The 21848-nt window shown below is 39.8% G+C and overlaps 1 protein-coding gene across 3 annotated transcripts in view; it reads left to right on the plus strand.

Annotated features, from left to right (window-relative positions):
• The window catches only part of Cdkal1 (CDK5 regulatory subunit associated protein 1 like 1), a 535629-nt gene that overhangs the window by 203234 nt on the left and 310547 nt on the right, over positions 1-21848 (plus strand). For all 3 annotated transcript variants that reach the window (XM_052156747.1, XM_052156748.1, XM_052156749.1), the window contains exon 9: positions 16562-16665. In XM_052156747.1, the coding sequence (XP_052012707.1) occupies positions 16562-16665 (104 nt within the window). The remainder of the gene's footprint in view (positions 1-16561; positions 16666-21848) is intronic.

Here is a 21848-nt window from a genome sequence, read left to right on the forward strand (position 1 = left end):
ATAGGGGGTTTTCGGAGGGGTAACGAGGGAAAGGGATTCCATTTGAAATGTAAATAAAGCAAGTATCTAATAAAAAAGAATACATCTGTTCATGAATTAATACAGGCTTATTTCCACTGAGTTATTTATTTTCTTCAAAAAGCAGAATTGGAAGGGAAGTTGTACACATAATCATGTTGAAATGCCATCGAGCATTTTAGGCTCACATTCCGGCCACTCTTTGTAATCATAAGAGGCCACACTGAAAGTCTAACCCTGAGGATGTTTCCCAGATATCAGTTTCAGAATCAGTAACATCAGGCCACATGGCAAACAGTACCATTTTCTCTGACCCACCATGTTTGAACTCTTTGTAGTTGTCTGGTAATGTAAGCACACACTTCTCACGCAGCCAATCATTTAGTCTTTTCTGTAGCCTGACTCAGTAACTTGGCTACCACACCTACATCTGCCCCTTCTCTTTGTGTTTCTCTACTTTGCTCCTCCCCCTTAGACTGTATACTGAAGGTTAGTTGTTGTTCCAGGAGTATGTCTTTCTTCATCCTCTCCATCCTGTGTGGGCTTGTGGAAACCTATGTTCTTACTTGAGGCCTGTGGCGGTGCTGCCTCCTTCAGGGATGCTGCCCCGCCTCTAATGATTCTGGTATCCACCTGCTTTGGCTATCCTGCACCCCTGTCCGCTTGTGGGATGTGAATGGTCAGTGGCTCTAGAATTGCAGTGAATTGCTGCAACACATATTTAGATGGCATGCATTGCATTCTGATCTTTCCTTATATCCTAGAACATCAAGTAAAAACTGCCAGTCACCACTTGAAACACGAACACTCGTGGATTTTGTGGTTAGTCAGGATGGGTTTCCAGTACTGTAAACATTGAACTGTCTGTGAGTCGGGGCTCAGGTAAAGTGAGCAAGCATGGGCTGACCTTGCCAGGGTGTGTTCCTCCTCTCTGTCTTTCTGCAAGCATACTGTGCTTTGCCTAGGCCTAGTGAGGCTCAGAGTCTGGGAAGCCTCTTGAACTTCTGCCAGAAGGAACACATTTTCCTGGCCACCTGTGACCTTCGCAGTGGATTGTTTAAACATTTCTGAAGGTTCCTCAGTTTTTCCTTTTCTTTCTTTTGTTACATTTGTTTTTTAATTTATTATTCAATATATTTTGATCATCTCTTTTGGCTCCCCCAAGTCCTACCAGATCCTCCTCTTTTCTCCAACATTTCTATCTAACTTCATGTTTCTTCTCTTCCTCTCGGTAAACAAACAAAAAAGTTACAAGAAAATAAAACAAAAGAAAAGAAAAAGAAAACCAACAAAAAACAACAACAACAACAACAACATTTACATACAACCACACAGAGTCTTTTTATGTTGGTCAACTACACCTGAGCATGAGGCCTGCCCTGGAGTGAGGTTATCATTCACAGTGGCTCCACATTGGAGCAAACTGATTTTCCTGTTCCTATCAGATATCAGTTGTAAATATCTTGTTGGCCAGAGCCCAATACTTTATGCCCAGGTACCTTTCTCAGTGCTGAGAATTCGTTGGTTTGAACCTGTGTAAGTCAGGTGCCTCCTGTCCATCTCTGTGAGTTGATATGTGCATCATCAGTTCTGTTACTCTGTTTCCTTGGAGTTGTTTTCCATCTCTGGCTCTTGCAGCTCTTCTCCCTCCTCTTCAGCACTTCTGTGAGCCCTGAGGGAGGGTTTGATAGGGACATCCCATTTATAGCTGATTGCTCCAAGGTCTCCTCTCTGTGTGTATATTGTCAAGATGTGTGTTAATCACCATCTCCTGCAAAGCAAAGCCTTGCTGATGCAAGTCCTGGCATTAGTTATTGATTGATGTGTAACAGTATTACCCAAGTGTGGCTGTTCCCAGCATACTCGTCTTGCTGTGTCTATGAGTCAGGTGTCTGGGTGCTGGCCTCTTCAACCGGCATCTCATTTGAAGTCTTATAACCAGGGAGGAGACTTTTCCAAGTTTTGTGTGTTTTGGAACAAATAGTTCTTTATAGGCTGTTGGTCAAGGTCCCTGATCTCTTACTGGAGCTGCACTGGAGTACATCCCCAGTTCTGGGCAGTGTGGTTCCTACACCATGACAGCTTGCTCCTTCAAAGCCCGTAAAGGAATGCTTCCTTGATGGGCAGAAGTTATGGAATCATGCAAAGGACTTCTTACCACTTTGAAGCACTCTAGAAGTCTGAAATGGTTTTCTGATCCTTCCTATACTGTAGAGAAAGGTTGACACATGGTAGACATTCTAGGAGGCAGGAAATTGGAGACCCTTACACTCTATCATGAGAGGTCAATACATATAGATTGTCTAGAAGGAATTCCATGGCTCAGTAAATTCTGTTGAATAAATTACTCAGTGAAGTGATGTATTTGTGGTAATAAAATATGTTAACTTTTCTACCTGCAACTTATGGTTAATTGCTAAATCTGGTTGGATATATAATTATATTTCTGCTGGCTCCAAGCCCACCCCACCATGCTACCCATCTTTCTTCCAATGACGCTAGAAAGAACAGTTTCTCAATTTTGAGGTCTTGGTGGTATTTGGGACTGTTGTTGAGTTTTCATTATTAATCCTTTCTCAATGTGTAGCTCTTCTTCTGAGTCTACTTTTCCACAGTTTCTTTCTATTCCTTTCTTGTGGAATCTTTGTTCTTCAAAATTTATAAGTTAGTCACTTTTTTTTAACTCTTCACGCATAGGTTAAATGTTCAAGAAATCCATGTGGAATTAGTGATTTCAATGGGCAGGGTAGATTTGCACATGTATAACAGGTTTTTAAACTGATCCCCCCTGAGACTTGGGCTCTTATTGAGGGTGTAACTGGGTAAGGCTGATGTTGTAATGGTTGCTGGTTGGTGTCAGATAGTTATGTAGAGAGGTAGAGGGAGTATTCAGATGCTTTTGTAGGGCTTTGCTTCTCTCTCTCTCTCTCTCTCTCTCTCTCTCTCTCTCTCTCTTTCACACACACACACACACACACACACACACACACACACACACACACACACACAGAGTAATGGCACCATGTATCCTTGTGGCTTTCTAACTACTGTCCTAAGCATATGAAATATGTCCTTGTTCCTCTGATAGTTCTGGGCATGCGTGTATATTACACTCAGTGACAGTCTGTATTTCTTTAAAACTGTTGCTATGGCTGGAGAGATGGATCAGTTGTTTGGAGCACTTGTTGCTTTCACAGAGGCCCTAGGATCAATTCTCAGCATCCACATGTATAGCTCATATATATTAACATATAGTTAGTTCATAACCATCTTAATTCCAGTTCTTGGGGATCAAACATTCTCAGCTGACCTCCGCCGGTATGCACACAGTTGATATACATATATTCAGGCAAAACATCCATGCATATAAAACAAAATGAATCTAATAACATTACAAATATTGCTGCTGATAATAGTACAATTAATGGATCACAAATGGCTCCAGTTTGTTGCTATTAGTACTGGCTAGTTATTAGTTGAGACTCAGTGAGACACTGTTAAATATGCTTGGTAAGGCTCTGGACAGGGCTCGCCTTGCACTCTTACTTTCATGGCAGCTTTGTTGGGTTTGGTTTCCCATTTTGTTTTATTGATTTGGGGGTGGGGTGGGGGTGGGGTGGGGGTGGGGTGGGGGTGGGGTGTAGAGTTGAATTCTTTACAGTACATTTTTGGAACAAAAGTCTCTTTGTCTTTTATATAGCTGGGACCTGAATTGGGTCTGAAAGCATTCTTGTTCAGGGTCATGATTTCACAACCTTTCAAACAGAATCAGTGTTTGAGTGGCTATACCCTTGGCAGTCTATCTGTAGCCTTTTCTCCTTTGTGAGGGAGGCTGGGCTAGGTCTCTTCTCCATACCTGTGGACTTAGGGTACAGAGCTAAGGGCAGGGAGGGGTGACTACACTCACCTCCTGTTCACAGGGACAGAGGCCTCCTCACTAAAGCCAGTGTAACAGACATCTCAGGATTTTGTTCTTCAGGCAGAGTAGATCTTACTGACTTATAAATGGCCTTTAGTTTTCCTTTTGAGCTGTCTTGTGAGCATTGCTGTTTTCAGGGGTTTTGAAATGCTGTGGATGTTATAAATGGCATTGTATGTCTCAGAGGTCAGTGTGGAGTCCTGGCCTGTCACGTGCCTCCTCGCCCTTTTATTTTTAACCAGCACACGAGTGTCTGACTTTCACGTGGTCTTTCTTGCTTGTGGGCTGCTGCCAGACCCAGTGTCTTGTTTTGAAGAGATAAATGTCTGGTGGATTTGTTTTGCTGTGAGACGCATGAGTCACAGTTAGCGTGAACTCTGTGCTTCCTCCAGACCTCTGGTTATTTTGGGTAGTCTACCTGCACCTCAACCCCGTGCAGCTGATGTGCTGAAAGTTTTCATCATGTGCCAGTTTGGGAAAGTTCTGATCAGTCACCTGCTCTTTCATGTCCTCCAAAGATAATAAGTTTATTTCTTTGCTGTGCCAGGTACCATTCCCATTGCCTTCATTTTTATAGTCATATACTGATCATGAAATTAGAAAGAAAATGAAGTTTCTTCTGTTTTGTTTAAAGCTGGCCTTAACCTCACAGTTCTGTCTCAGCCTCTCAGTGCTGGGGTGAAATGTTCTTCTGTGCTTGCCTTTTTGCAAAAGATGTTTACAAGTAGCCCTTTATAAGCTTTGTGAAATATTTTCCTAATAGTAATGAGCATTTCCAAAAATTTAGGCTTCACTTGTGTGTTTAACCCTCCAAGACACACAGACTTTTAAGATAGTGGTACACAGTTAAAAACAAAAGTAAAATAAAACTGGGTTCAGCAAGACAACTGAAATATTTTCTATTATGTTCCCATTAAAGAGCTTGTTAAGCATTATCAAAGTTATCTTTATTTCCAATATGTTATGACATGTAGCGTGTATAATGGTTGCGACCGTGTGTAGTGGAGCCAGACTGTCTGGTTCACCTACTTAACCAGCTGTGTAATGTTTGCGATATTTGTCAGATTATTTATGTTACTGTGTCTGTTTCATCTTTGGAGAGAATGCCAGTGGCAGCCACTGCATGGGGGTGCTTTTCGGGGTTTGCATCGTGTGTCTGAACAGCCTGGAGCAGTGAGTGCTGCCGGTGCTTTGTGCGTATCCGTCTCCGTCTGGGATGGGCAGCTTGACACATTCTACATTTGTTTATATTTATTTATGTGGTATGTGTGTGTGCATTTGTACATGTGCACCAGTATTTATGGAGTCCAGAAGAGAGCACCAGGTTTCCTAAATCTGGAATTATAGGTGATTGTGAGCTGCTGCTCAGCATTGATGCTGGGAACCGAGTTCAGATCCTGTGCAGGAGCAAAGCTTAATTGGTGAGCTATTTCCTCAATCATTACTTAGAAACACACACACACACACACACACACACACACACACACACACACACCTACACCTGTGCGCGTACATCTATATACATATACGTATCAATAAATTATATATATATAATTTATTATATATATATATAAAACTTAAAAATATACTTAAATAAAATCATCTCTTTATGAGATTTCAAGGTAATTGATAGGATTTAAATTTCTTTTTTTTTTTTTTTTTTTTTTTTTTTTTTGTTTTTTCGAGTCAGGGTTTCTCTGTGTAGCCCTGACTGTCCTGGAACTCACTCTGTAGATCAGGTTGGCCTGGAACTCAGAAATCCACCTGCCTCTGCCTCTGCCTCCCAAGTGCTGGGATTAAAGGCATGCGCCACCACCACCCGAGGATTTAAGTTTCAAACACTAAATATTCCATGTATGAAGTCAGCTTTCTGTAATACCAAAGAAGGGAGAAATATTAGTATATGAAACATTAAAAGCTTGTCAGGGTTACATGGAAGATTCAGTAATACAGTTCTGTTGGCTGAAGCTATACTCAGTCAGCTGGTAGAATTCTAGCCAGCCCTGGGTTCTACCCAATTCATGTGGCAGCATATGCTTGTAATCCCTGCTGTGTGAAGGGAGAGAGAGGAGATAGGAGCTCAGAGTCTTGGAGGTGGAAGGAACAATGGAAGTTGTCCAGAGTTCTGAAGCCAAAGTCTTAATTTCATTATGTGGCTTTGTGCAGAACTTTCTGTGCCAGTTAGTCTTCCTTGGTCAACTAGATGAGATCTGGAGTCTTAGAGAGACAAGTCTGAGTTCAACAGACAGGGACTCACTGTGAATTTGGAGGCACCACCCTGTGGGCTGGGGTCGTGGGCTGCATATAAAGAAGAGAATGAGTGGGCACCGGAATTCCTTCCCTGCTTCCTGACTGCATCTGATGTGACCACCCACTTCATTCTCCTGTCTTCTCTGATCACCAGGCTTCCTATTATGATGGGCGGTGCTCTCAATCCACGACTCCCTTTCTTTATTTAAAAAAGTCGTAAATTAAAAAGGTCAGCCTGAGCTATGAGATCCTGTCTCAAAAACAACAAAACAAAAGTTTCTGCCTGCCTCCTTCCTAGAGCTGTGGCCTTCTGCAAGCATTTCTGAGTCTCTGGTTGCAGATATAGACTAGGTATGTTGGTAATACCTTGTCACATCCTACCCAGGGTTAATTGAAGTCACCTCAGCTGTTCCTTAGACTGCTGATGCACTTACATGCCATTGTTTTTGTTGTCTTTAATTGGGAACATTTCCTTGAACATTTTCTCTGAGTATCAAAAGACGTTTTGTCTGTGGTTGGAAAAAATGTCTCTGACCTGCCAACCAAACTTGAAATTGCATAAGAAAATGGGTGTTGATGCTGAGAAATAGTGTGCAGGCAACACCAGTCTTGTTCTCTACAAAACAGTCAATGATGAAACACCAGCAGCACATGTGGACCTGCTCTTGCTTTATGTTTGTTTGTAAAGAGCTTTGGGAAGAAAGAACCATTTCTGTTGTTTAATACATTTCATTATATTTATGGATGGGATTTGTTTGGCAGTCATTATAGGGACAACACAGAACTAATTCTTGGGTCCTGTTTCTTCATGTTTGTGTTGAAATTTAACAGCTATGTATGACTTGTAGGAAACAGATCACAGTGATTTGTAAACTCCTGAAGTTATCTATAGAATTTCATTCTCTTTTTTCAGCTATTATTATCATCTAGTATTATTAAGTAGTCCAGTGTCTGTTGTGTTTCTCCAATGTCTGTGTGTCTGTCTGTCCCTCTCTCTTTCCCTCTCTCCTCCTCCACTGCCTTCTCCTTTTTCCCCCTTTCCCTCTTGCACTCTCCCTCCCCCCACCTTTCTCTCTTATAGGTCAATCACATATATGAGGCTTTGGGAGATGTCTCTGACTGGCCTGGGACTTCAGTTGGCTAGGCAAGTGTTTTATCAACTAAGCTGTCTTCCCAGTCTATGTGTTTTAAACTACACTTGGTGTCTCATACTATAACTCCAGTACTCAGGAGGTTAGGGTAGAAAGATCACAGAGAGTTTGAGTCCAACCTGGACTACATTAGCAAGTGGCTATCCTGGATTAGAGAGGGAGACCTTTTCTCCTTACTTCAAATTGCGCGGCGGGCGCAAACACACACACACACACACACACACACACACACACCCCTACACACACACCTACACACACACACACCTTAAAACTAAGCATTTTACTTCTCTTGGTTATGCAGTTTGGGAGCAGTGACCTCAGTCTTAATGTTTATTGGGAGGCCCTCCCCACCATTTGACACCCGACTCTATTTCCCCAAGCTTATATTGTGTTCATTAAACAGCGGTCTCCCTGCTCCCTCTTGTCGTCGTCCCTGGCACTCTCCCGCTTTCTGCATCTGAGTTTGGCTGCACTATTTACCTTTCACTTGAAGTCACTTCTCTTTGTTCTTTTGTGATTTGCTTTTTACACTTAGTGTTTTACATTTATGATTTTCCTTAGGGATAGCATGTGGCAGATTTCAGTTTTCAAGGTCAGGTACTAAGTACCTATCAGATTTACTTTGTATATTCTAATTCTGATCAATATTTGAGTGTCTTTGGCATTTTTGCTATGAGACAATATTTACTACAAACATTGTTGAACAAATTTGTATATGTTTGTGTGTTGTTCTTTTGTTTCTATGGTTTTTCTGAATCATATCACATTTCTTCTTTATCAATTTGTGTTCTGTAGCCACTGTGTTACTTCCCATCTCTACAACTGGCAGAATTTTGTTTCCTCTTTTCTTCAGAGTCAGTCAACAGAAATCCTCAAAACAGAACAAAACAAAACAAAAAACCTCCATTCTTGTACCTGGTTAACAAAACACTTACCTTAATTTCTTCATATGCAAAGTTTCTCCATAATATTACAGATGTTCATTGTTTTAGGTCTATCTGGCTCTTTTCTGTTTACACCAGAGTGTTTGTGTGGATGCAATATAAGGTTTCAGCTCTCAACTTTGGTCATAAGGTTTAACATAAAAAGATCACCTCAGCACCACATAGTATCCTGTGTGTGTGGAACTGGGAAAATGTTTTTATGGTCCCCAAAGACTGAAATAAAAAATCAGGTATATGTTTAACCCCATTGTCCTACTCTAGAGCATGAAAGTGCACTGGCAGAGACAGTTTTGATTTCTCAGAGTGAGGGCAAGTTCTGTAGGCCTGCCAGGACTGCCGTGTGTCAGCAAGGCCTTTGGTTTCTTATTTTCATTAAAATTTTGTTTGGATTTATTTATTTCATGCATATGGTTGTTTAGCCTCTGTAAATGTCTGTGCACTATTTGTGTCCCTTTTGAGTTCAGCAAGTGATGGACCTAAAGTTAGAATCGTGAACTGCCATGTGGATGTTGGGAACCAGACCTGGGTCTTTGCAAGACTAGAAGGTGTTCTAAATTATGGAGCCATCTCTTCACTTCCTGATGCATTATCCTCAGTGTGAACTGTTTTTCAACTTATAACAACAACAACAACAACAACAACAGCAACAACAAATCCCACCAACAGAAATAAGGTGATAGTACACCAGAGTGATGACTCAGCAGTTATGAGCACTTCATTCCCTTATGGAGGGAGGGCCACAGTTGGTTCCCCAACATCATGTTGGATGGCTCACAGCCATGGGGAACTCTAGTTCTAGGGAATTGTAATGTATCTATTGGTCTCCATGAACACCTATACACATAGTGATGTACATTCACACATAGGTAGGTAGGTAGGTAGATAGATAGATAGATAGATAGATAGATACATAGATAATAAATGGAATAAATCTTTGTCTTTCCCTAAACATTTGAGATTAGGTTTTTTTTTTTTTTATGTACGATACAAGTAACCATTTAAAATAAAACAACTCAACTGAAAGGATTTCTCTTTCCCCAGAACATGGGCATTGCCCATGCATCCACCCTGCTCTCCTACACTTGTAAATCCTTCTGGAGGTTTACTGGTTCTCTGGGACCTGTGCATATGGGAATGCTGTCTTTAGCCAGGAAGAGACTGTATTTCCAATCTGTGTCTTCTTCTTGGATTCTATTAGCAAAATTTTGCCATATTTATTTTTTAGCTGTAAAATTAAAGAATGACCCTGTTGAGTATTATGCTTGAAGTTTTTCATTTCTATTTTTGTTTGATTATTTTTCCAAAAATTCAGAAATGTAAACAGTTCTCTACATGGTCCCTTCTACAAGGCCTTTCTAGTATGCCTGCTCTATAATCTTTTTGTCTCTTGAGGCATGGACTGTAACAAATGGTCCTGTTCACAAGCTTGTTACAAATCTATAAAAGAAAAATGCTCTATCTTAAGCATTAAGCAGTATCTCTCTAGCAATATTCAGTATAGTCATATATATATATCATGGTAAAAGGACTTGCTTCTTCTTGCTTATCTTTTACTTTGCTGTTTAATAAACACCTCTATAAAACAGTTTCTGGTGCTGTGGGCACAAGACTACTTCCCAGAAGTAAGCTGTGAGATATAAATAGAAAACATGGGTAACTGACCTGGAATCATTGCTGTCACCAGTGTGTGTGATGTACTCGATCAGCTGATATATTCACTAACTAGGGCAATACTCAATTGAACAAAGATGTTTTCTTGCCATTATTTTTGTACATTTTAAATTCTGAGGAGTTTTTTAGACTTATTCGGAAAATTTGGGGATATAATAAAGAATGATGTATGCAAATAGGTTCCAGAGACTTCAGTGGCTCTTTCTGGTCTCCAGAGAACTGAAATATAAGTAAAATATGAGTTTCATGAAATTGTATGTATACGCTTGTATTTTGTGTTCTTTTTATTTTGGTATTTATCTTTGTGTTTTAAAATAGTAACAGTGTTTCTGTATCCACACTGACGAGTGTAGTGCTCACCCAGCATTACCAGAAAGTTCTCTTCAACAGAGACTATTACAGAAAGCTGCAATATTCAAAACAGAGTAGGCTGCATTACAGCTCCTGTACCTTTAAGGCAGTAATCATCTCAGAAACAGGAGTGGAAAGATTGCAAGAGCCTGGAGGAACAGGGAGTTTCTGGTGAGATTGTGTCTCCTAGGAATGTCAGAAGCCAGACCCATGTCTCACCAGCATAACTACATAAACAAGAGCGGAGACGGACAACAGCAGCAAACATGCTGATGAGGTTGGGGGAAAGCCAATGAGACTTGAAACCTACACAAGAAATTGCAGGCAATTAGGAAAAGCTGAGAGAGAGAGAAATAGTCTCTAGGGAAGAACATACCAACTTAGTTATCCAATGGTCAGCCCTGAATACATATGTACAAACATTATTATAGACTGAGCAGACTGTATTTATGCTTTTAGGAGTGTGCGTGTGCGTGTGCGTGTGCGTGTGCGTGTGTGTGTGTGTGTGTGTGTGTGTGTGTGTGTGAATAATTAATGAAAAGCAGGCCATTTATATGGAAGCATTCAGAGGGAAGAAAGGGAAGGTAAAATGATGCAACCTCAAATCAAAAATAAATAACTTAAGAACTGGTAATGTCAGTACAAGGTAGTTTAACTTTAGAGAAAGTTCTTGTTGCTAGGCATGATGTCTTCTCTTTATCTTTGTGTTGTTTACTGAGGAACTCCTGGCATAGCATGCGTCTAGCTATACTGTGCTATAGTTTGAAAGCTTGTCTAGTTCACTGTGAGATCTCCAGTAGCACCAAGTATTTGTTGGAGTTTTAGTGGATTGCAAGCACTGTGTTAAAGGTTGTGGCACACAGCAAAGATTGCTGCGTGCTTATGAAGGCAGCCCTAAGGTGTTAATTTGTAGATGTATGCCAGGGCTGTGTATAGACACTGGGCATATGGAAACGCCAGAACATTGTGCCTTCCTTTATGAGTCCCTTCGTTCTTTCTTTAAATTAGTGTCTCTCATTGAACCCGGAGCTAGGCTGGTGGCCCAGACACTTGAGCAGTCTTCCTGTCTCCATTCAGCCACACTGTGTATTTATAGTTGCATGGGTAGCTATATCTAGCTTTTTACAAGTGTGTTGAGGATTTGAACCTAAGTCTCCACTGTCATATAGCAAGGGCTCATTCTCAGCCAGGCACAACTGTAAGGCTTTTAAAGACTTATGCAATCAGTATATATTCTCACATAGAGTTAGTTTTTGTGTTATTAGAGCAATGCAGAAGTCAATTTGTGCTGTGGGGTTATAATAGCACAAGATTAACTTGCTTAAGCTCTTGGGTGTGGTCTTCAGTATCACATAAAGAAAAGAAGAAGGAAGAAATTGAGTCGGACTTGGTTCTGTGTAGCTTTGGGCACAGTTTATAATCCTTTTGATCTTTAGTTTCCTTTATGAAAGATCCAGGTTATGCTGCTTACATCTTTATTATATAAGATGTCTAACTTTGTATCAGGCAACCATATGGCCACCTTTTGTTATTATTAGCTGCCATTCCTACCAAATCATGTTAAAGGTCTTGAGTTTTATGGGAATCGATGGATGCTGATCATAAGAGTAAAGAGAATGGAGATGACATCCATGGGAGTGAAAACCCATTAATGCAGTCTTTTGAAATAAAGAATGAAACTCATAGGCATGGAATAAGGGGGATAGAGATGTAGTCTGTATAGTGTGCTTAAATTTTTTTGTTTGATTGTTTATTATATGTAAGCTGTCTTTAGACACTGCAGAAGAGGGCATCAGATCTCATTATGGATGGTTGCGAGCCACCATATGACTGATGGGATTTGAACTCAGGACCTTTGGAAGAGCAGTCAGTGCTCTTAACCACTGAGCCATCTATCTCTCTGGCCCTGTAGTGTACTTTTAAACATGCAGGAGACTGAAGTCCTGAAAGGGCATAGTGGAAGATGGTACTGAGTTATCATGGAAACTCTAGTGTTTATTGGAACTCAATAGTCAGTGATGAGGTCCAGAGAATCCAGGTATGAGCAAGCCAAAGCCTTCCTCATTCCAGAGCTTTACTTCTGTTGTGTTTCTGGTGCTCCATTTTCCTTTGCTTAGGTTTTCAGCCTTGGCAGCAGACATCTCTTTATTACCTGAAGAGTTCATGGGTCTGCTTATAACATCTTCTATACCAAGAAGTTTGTTAGTTCAAACACTTGGTCCTTTTCTTGGAAAAGTCCTTTAAAATGCTGATGAGGAGGCACAATAGGTACTATTTGACAGCCAGGTCTGCCTCAACCTTTATCCTGTGGAAGTTGTTTACTGGATTTTTATTTTTCCTTTGCATGATGATACCTTGGTGCAAAAGAACATGGGCAGGTCACAGCGTAGCTTTTCCAAGACTTAGCTCTAAGAGCTTATTATTTTGTCATACTTGAAGCTTCTAAAAATTTTTATGCTATAGCAACTTAAAAAAGTAAGGATTAAAGTATATGAAGTATACTTAAATTTTTATAAAGTATATTAAAGTATATAAAGGGGCTGCACCACACTGTTTGAGTTATTTATACATCAGTGTTAATGTTTTATTCTCCAGTGGTTTTGCATATTCAAATGTATCCTTAACCCAGAATCAAGGAGGAACAGGAGCCTCAGTCACATGATGATTCTCACTCTGCCCCTCTCCCTTACAAACAGATAATGTGAATTCTGTTTTAGAGTGGAACTAAGGTTTTTAAATTATTCTTGAATTTACAATATCTAAAGTTTTTGAAAACACTGTGCTAAGGGGGGTTGTTTTTATTTGCTTCATGTGGTCAGCTATTGCATCAGTATATTCTCCTGTGTTCCAGTCTTTTGGTAACTCATGATTTTGGAACTACCTTGTAATTTCATTGTTTGCTCTCTGTAGTTTAAAAGTGCTGTCCTGAATGTGCTCTCGCAGGCTTCAGGGCCGCACTGATGAGTTCAGCCTCATCTCTCTGCTCCTGAGCTGGTTAGTGTTTCTTGGCCCATGGCCAGCTCACAAGATGTGTAGGTGTGCTGAGCGCTGTCTTCTGTCACCACAGCCAGGGTCGGTGCAGGATTTCCTGCATCCTTGCAGTTCAGTGCCTGCCTTGGTTTGGTTTTGGCTTTCAGTGGTGAGTTTTCAAAGATCTTTTGTTTTCTGACTGTTAAAGAAACTGGCTCAGTCTTACTCTTGGACAGTTACTTAATTGCCTATGGACAATTGAAAGTGTCTATTATGAATTCTCTTATTTTAAAGTGTTGAAATGATTGGTCAACACAGTTCATGGTGACTGCAAAAAAAATTGTTTTAAAACATCAAAAAGCTCATTCTTAGTGCCTTGGCACTGTGATTTTCCTCTGTATTATACCAAACCCCTCCTATTTAGAAGTAGACATAAGACTTACTGCATAAGTTGGTCCTGTTGTGACATGTTTACAGAAGTATGCACTTTAGATACAGAAAGGTGCACCTTAGAATTGTTGAGTTTAAGGTTGCTAACAGTAGCAAGGTTTTTTTTTTTTTTTAAGAGATAAGAATCTTATTCAATGGAAATTTAGAATTCAAAATATCTCATCAACAATGTGGAAGAGTGGTTGAGTGAAGAATATTTTGAATTCCTAATATAGTATTTATATATTCTGGCTTTTCTATTAGGAATATTTTGAATATCACTCATTTTTCCTTTTTAGTACATTTTCACAAGCAGGTTTTCCTGAAGTGAAAGAATCTTCACTTTATTATTGACAGTATGGAACTGGTGCTTGGTTTCCATACCTGCTTTTAAGCTAAGATGTCCTCAATACATGTGTTCCACAGAGTTAGACATACAGTACACATGATCCACAGAGTTGGGCATACAGTACACATGGTCCACAGAGTTGGACATACAGTACACATGGTCCACAGAGTTGGACATACAGTACACATGGTCCACAGAGTTGGACATACAGTACACATGGTCCACAGAGTTGGACATACAGTACACATGGTCCACAGAGTTGGGCATACAGTACACATGGTCCACAGAGTTGGGCATACAGTACATGTAATCCACCAACCTGGGGATACTTGTCACATGACAGTGCATAAACACCAAATGACTACTATGGAAAATTTACCAGCTGTAAAAAGCTTTTCTAAACAGTTTAGCCTTATCAGTTCTCGTATGTTTTGTTTAAAATACTCCTTCCACTTTCCTTCTGCCCGTTTTTCTTTCCACACCCTTTCCTTTGGAGTGGTGGTTTTTAAGAAGCAACTCCAGTCAGAAGTGCCAATGGCTTCTCTCAAGATTGTCCCAGGACTTGTCATTGCCCCTCATCTGGATGGGACAAAAAGCAGAACAAGGTCCCTGAAGTAGCATTAGAGCCTGATGTGGCAGCTTGCCTGGAACAGTGCTGAGTTCAGTGAATACCAGTTAGAGGGGAATCCCAGGTCCATGAGAACACGTGAGGAAGAGGCAGAGAGCACACCGGACTCCCAGTGTTCCAGCACAGTACTGGGAATTGAGTTCCAGAGTGTGAAACAGAACAAGTCATTATGACATGGCAGAGCAAGAAGATGACACCAACAGATGACTGACAGCAGGCATGCAGGCACAGGCAAAGGCCAGTGCGGACAGGAAGCCTGGCTCCATGCTCTCAGACTGAGGCAGAGATGCACAAATTTTAAACAAATGGCCTTATTTCTGAGAATAAGTGTTGGTAAATATGCACTGCTTCACCTTAGCTCCTGTGGGACGAGCACCTTCTGTCTTCATTTGTACACAGCTAGGATGATTCCTATTGTTTTGGGTGTTTGTTTTTCTTTGTTTTTCATACTGGAAATCAAACCCAGAGCCTTACTTTTAAGGCTCTAGCAATCTACCCCTAGGGTACTTGATTCACATTTAGTCCAGGTGCTTGTTCAAAGGAAAGACCCATACACTTGAAATCTGGGAGACCTTGTTGATAATATGCTCTGCTGCCCCCCGCCCCCCACAAGGCCAAAGGAGAACCTGTATACCAAATTTAACAGGTTTTTTCCTTAGTGAGGAGGAAACAGAAGGGTTGTCATCTATGGACAGCATAGCCAAGCATCATTCTTCCAAAAATACAGAAGGTCCTCAGTGTTTTAAATTAAATATAAATTGCTTGGGAAGACAGTGTTGGTAGTTAATGATCAATCTTAGGTACATAATAAAATACTTTTCAAAATATATGTGTTAACTGTTCCATAGTGTTACATCCAAAACTCTAAGACATTAGACATTGTTGGTTTGACTAATATGGCCAGTAATTCATATATATCTCACAGTTAGATACCAGTAAAATCATGTTGGTAAGGTTCATTTGTCAAATTCTGCTTTTACAATTTGGAAATTTAAAGCATTTATGTGATAGCGGTCTTTTGATGGCCTTGTTCCTTACAATAGATACAGAACCATGAGGATAGACCACTTCTGTTTCCTCCAGTGTTCTTACACCTCATTGTTTTGTATATTAAAAACTTTTTTTTTTATTTTGTAGTACATTTATTTAAATTGTACTTTTAAACTAAAGGGATCACTATTCTAGTTGGAAAAGTAGCTTTGAACCATGGATGAAGACGACTGGGACATGAATGGGTTTTGACATTTCTCACAACTTGTCTTGCCATCCTGTTTGTTTCTCTGGCTCATGTAAGTCACAGGCGCATCTTGATAGCTTCCTCGCAGAGCAAAAAAGTAGTGGGAAGTTTTCTAATAGTTTCTAGTTTTGCAAAACCAGTGTTGCCTATTCATTTATTTTTAAATCGGTAGCTAAAGGTTCAATGAATATAGTTCAATATTCCTAATAAAAAGATATATAAAAGCAATACTAAAATTTTTCTAGTTATTTGATGGCCAAATAAATTTTTGGTGGTTTATGAATTTTTTTTAAACCTGCTGTTTTGAATTTCATTTGATTAATCATGGAGTTTATAAACTTGGGTTCTGAAAAAAAATACGTGTTTAATCATAAAGTACTTACAAACTTTGCTCCTTGTACAGTTGTGTGTTTTAGGATAATCTGTGGCTTTCTATGATCATTTTCTCATAGTTAAAGTCACAAGGCTTAGCAACTCTGCCCTCATGGAAGGTAAATATGAATCATTTAGATAATTATTTTTGTATCTCATATAAATTAAGCAAATGTTACTAAAATGTCACTGCACTGTTTGTTCTATCTGCCAGTTTATGTGTGCCATGTCTTTAAGTTTTTGAGCCTTCTTTAATGCTCCCGTTTGAACAGGTGTCTCAATGCTTGTACCTACTGCAAAACTAAACACGCCAGAGGAAACCTGGCCAGCTATCCCACTGATGAACTCGTGGAGAGAGCCAAGCAGTCCTTTCAAGGTAAGAGTTTCTAGAATTATGTATGAAGTTGTCTTCTTAATAAGTCATATTCATCTCCTAAGAAATTCTTCCCTTTAAAGATTTCAGTTTCTTTAGCTGTCTGAAGTGTGTGTGTGTGTGAGTGTGTGTGTGTGTCTATGTGTGCTCAGCTACCACAGCACAATATCTGATTTAATTGCTTAAGCTGTATTTCTATTGGTTATGGTCTTGCATCATTTTTTTATTTAGCCACTCAGGTAAACACGTTGCAACATCATCCATGTCTAGATATCATGGAAAAGGAAAGCAAGCGTGAATGGGAGGGGGGCAGGGAGGGAGAGAGATCCACACAGCTGGGAATGTCTTAGGGTTTTTTGCAGAGTGAAGGAAATACAGATGTGCTGGCCAGGGAAGAGTGAGTGGTTCTGGTGGGTTCTGAGAGGAACCTTCTCCTGGGCTGCCAGTGCTGCCTGAGTCACTAGCTCCTGCCCTGGCAAACAGCACAGCTTATCTTTAACATGAGTCACAGTTGTTTTGACACATAACTGGTTAAGCCAGGAACTTCCTCTTTTGTCTTTGTTTTAATCTGTGTATATAACAGTGCTATGTTTTTAAACCTAACATTCGGGTTGCCTATTGTCTCCTTTTCTTGTAGGTTAATAGTTACTGGCAATGTACTTTTCCTCTTAGCAAGTAACTTGGAAAAATGCATTCAGTACTTAAACCCTAAATGTCACAATGTTTGTGTTCCAAACACATTCCTTTATTCAATCTATCGAAAGCTTTTATCAGTATGAGTTTGGAATGCTTCATGTAACAAAAAAATACATAAAAATGACATTTATGTCATTTATTGACATAAAACCATTATTAAAACCCATTTCTTTTTTACGTATTCCTTTGCCATGTTCACATTCAGCAGGCACTGATGTTCTTGTTGGCTCTTGGTAACACTCTGCTTTTATTGTTAGGTTTTATGTGTTCTGGGAAGCGCTGAGAGATTGTCTTTTTCTTTGGTGTGATTCCTGAAAGCCTTTTTCAGAAGGGACAGGAGTTTGGATACAAACCTGCTCTGTGCACCTGGTCATGTTGGCTGGTGCTTTTGACTGGAGCTCAGTTTCCATGTATCTGTCTTTAAAGGAGATATTAAGTATAACTGATTTATGTGTTAACCTCGACAAGTATAGGAAGCATAGTTTTCAACATTATGAAATTGCATAAACTTAAAAAACCTATCTCATTTCACTTGAAATGAAAACTATAAAGATAAAATAGCTATTTAGGACGTTAAGAAGTTTCGTTCTTACTTCATACTTGAACCATACTTTTGACGGGCTTGCATCATGGCTTTGTATGGACCCACTCCTGTCTCCTACAGGGCTGAAGAGAAAGTGAACATTTATTAAATTGGTTGGGGAACTTTTGTAAATATTTCCACCTCAGCAATCTTATTTCTCTTCTGAGCAGCATGCAGTTTCTTTTGGGGTAGTTGGTAGTGTCAGCTGTGCAGTGTTAGGCTAATGATGGTGACTGACGTGGGCTTATCACAGGCCAGCAACACTTAGTGGCTGGCTATGTAGAAAGTTCCAGAAGATCGTACATTATTGTCATTAGAGGTTTGTATGTTATTTTCATTTGAACTGGGTCTTAGCCTTGTAAGCTTGAAACTTGCCTTCGTATCATCTGTGTCTTAGAATTGATACTGAAACTCTGGTTCACAGACTGCTGCAGGCTCATTTGGTTGGCATGTGCCTTTGGTGCTGAAGCACTGAGGTCAGACCTCGCTAGGAGACCACTGTGTGCAGGAGGGTTGCTGTAGGCAGTTTGGGTTTGGAACACTGCTCCGTTGCTCATAGCCAGGTGACCTGAACTGGCTGTCTGGCCTCTCCAAGCTGTGTTTGTCCTCTCTGCTAATTTAGCATTATCTGTTGTAAGAATTCTAGAAAGTGTATGTATGATAGTGGCTGTGTGAAGGGAAGGAAGTAGATAATGGTTCTTACTGTGAAGGAGTTGTAAATGAATCAAGGAGGAAAAACCTCCTTTGCATAGAACTTTGTAGCATCTGTAACATGTAGATGTCTGGGATCCAATCACCGGGTTATTTTTGCTTTAAAATACGGTTTATAAGAAAATTCTCTATAGATGAGCTAGTTAATATGATAGTCACTTAATTTCTGATGATAGGAAATACCAGTTTGTAAGCTCACACTCTAAGCACCTTGAATGGGTAGCCCTATCTTTGTTTCTACAAAGGACCTTGAATCTTTAAGGGCTTTAATGAGTTTTAAAGTTTGCATTATCAAATCACAAAAGATAATTTTATAGGTAACATAACGGAAGAAATGTTCTATTTTATTATTTGTAACTTTTCTTTATTCTTTAATAATTCATGAGCCTTTGATCTAAAACCATTATTTAGATGGCTCCATTATAAGTAAGAAGCATGGCTCTGTCTATGAAGAGTACTTTGAGATGAAGTGTAAGTCTGCTACCAGTAAATTCCTTTATTAGCACGGTAAATTTCCTTCCTTAAGATGGTACCCCCAATCCTCTTCCCTTCCCTACCTCTCCCTTTTCCTTTTCTGTTTTTTAACACAAGATCTTCCTGTTTGGGACATAGAACTTGCTATGTGAACCAGGACGGCCTCAAACCTGAACAATCTTCTTGCTTTTGCCTTCAGAGTGCTAGAAGTAAATGTGCCACTCCACCCTGTTTCCATGGCATTTCTTTCTTTCCTTTTCTTATTTTGTTTACTATCTTCTGTGTGGCAGTAATATAAATGATTTTTTTAAATTAAACTTGGACAGACTAGGATTAGAAGCCAGGTTTCTGTCATATAATAGAATATACAATAACTATGTTATTTTTCCTTAGTAGCATATTCTTGAAATGCTTTGTTTATGAAAAATTATCTCCTATCTCCATAGTGAGTGTGCCAACTAAAGGCCACTTGAAAGGCAAGCAGTGCACAGAAGAGGATGTAAACCAGTCAGGAAATCATTAGGGATGAAATGGCCTCCAGTGGTATTGAATCTGCTGCCCCTGCATTCGCCTTCCAAAAGTGTGCTTATCAACTTTTGAATGGCATGTTAAAGTCAAGATTATAGTTCATAAAGAGAAATCTTAATTTCTTTAATGCATAAAGTTAAATGTTTAGTTGATTCTTACCTGCTTTCCCTGTTTTTTCTTCACTTTAGTCCTCTGGGCATTTTTCATTGACTTTCTACTTTCTCAGTGTTTTTCAGTTTGGAGGTATATCTACATTTGTATGTTGGGAAATTGTCTTCCTGTCTCCTTCTCTTTGCTGAGTCAGTTTTTTTTTCTCCTTTAATGAAATCATAGGGATTAACTGTGGTCCCTGGGCTGAGATTGCTGGGTTCCGTGTAGCTGCATTTTTAGATATCTAGAAGAACATGTCAAGCAGTGACCAGGACTTTGTTGGAGCCAGAATGAATTCACAGGCTGGTGTTTTCTAGGATATTTGTATTGATTTTTCTCTAGCAGCTAATCAATCAGCTTCAGTTGTGTTCTCAATGGAGCAAGCCTTTGTGTGTGTGCAGGGCGAGTGGTGTGGAAACAGCACCTTCCATTGCTGTCTTTGCATCAAAACGTGGGAATGATGAATGGGCCGTTTGCACAGCTTTGGTGTGCTTTTCTAGATCTCGTTTGTGTGTTGCTCTCCCTGCCCCCTCTCCTACAACACACACCTTTTCCTGCCCTCATAAATCTGAAAACCCCTTGCAAGGGATGTGACATTAATCAGTTACAGGATATAATGTAAAATATGGATGAAGTATTCAGAATAAAAAGACAAATTTTGATGCCTAGTGATTTCAGTATTAGTGCTGAAATTTTAAAAATCATATTTGGGGCTCTAGGCTGGCAAAGAGCACTGTCTGTTATGGCTAAGATTAATTGTGCAAAACAATGAGAAGAAGAACATTACTTTCTGCTCTATGTTGGATAGTTAAGGCTGGGAGCAATATTGGATTTTCTGTTGTCTTACCTACATTGCTCAGTTGTGGCACTTACATAAAGCCCATTTGACTGTCACCTCTAGTGATGATTACTATATAATATTTTTGCTCCAAGATGAAAAAGAGACCAATAATGGCATCATATTAATTTGTATGGCAGTTAAATATCTAATTCCCTTATCTTTTCATTTTCACAGTATTCAAATAAAATAATCAAGTAAATGTCTCTTATAGATTACTTGCATATGTATGCTTGCTATATATTCTCAACTCTAGAAGGGATTTAAGTCCCACACATTAAATAATCACATATAATGGCAAACGAAACCTGCATCAAGCGCCGCCTACTTTGAAAGAGAGGAAGGAGATAATTTTACTGACCTGGGGATCCTGACAATCTAGAAAAGTAGGGAAAGAGTAAGTTTTATAATTTCATGAGTCAAATATATAGTGTACTGTGAGACATCTACATGCTTGTAGGCTTGGGAGACTAGCAGGCTCATTTATCATCATGCAGATAAGATCGAAGACACAGCTGACAGTTATGGAGTACTTACTTTGCAAAGTGTAGGGATTAAAAAGATTAAAACCACATGGACTGTGTTTTAAGGCACTCCTCTCTGTTTAGAAGGAGGGTACAAGTGGAAGTGATGACAGTGTTTCACCTAGCCCTCGATGGCCTACAACTTGCTAGTAGGTGAGAATAACCTTGTACTTCTGAAACTCCCGCCTCTGCCTTCAAAATGCTGGCATTAAGAGCATGCATTACCATACCTGGTTTTGGAATGATGAAACATTAAGTATACAGAACCACGAAGTAAGGCTTAGGCTGTAAGAGCTCATTGAACTTTTAAAAATTTGGAGTATAAAAGCATGCCCAATTAACAATAGTGGTGTACCTCCTTGGCAGCCTTTAGGTCCCTAACACTGGCAGTCCTTGCGCATCAGCCTACTAATTAAACAATGGTCACTGTGTAGAGACTGGATGGCCATTGGCCCTCAGTGATGAGCCGTGGTCATCTCTAATGACCCTTAAGATCAAGATACCATTTAGAATATCAGGATGTATGTTGTCCTAGAGACCTGTGATGTGGTCCTGAATTAATCTGACTATTGGAACTATATGGCTGCTGTTCACTCAATAGATATTTCCTGAGCATTTGTTGGACGCAGTTTGTATTTCTGCCAGTAGGCTTGTATTGTAGAACGGCTTTGGTTTCAGTATA

This window comes from Apodemus sylvaticus, chromosome 14, assembly GCF_947179515.1.
Source record: "Apodemus sylvaticus chromosome 14, mApoSyl1.1, whole genome shotgun sequence".
Classification (NCBI taxonomy): Eukaryota; Metazoa; Chordata; class Mammalia; order Rodentia; family Muridae; genus Apodemus; species Apodemus sylvaticus.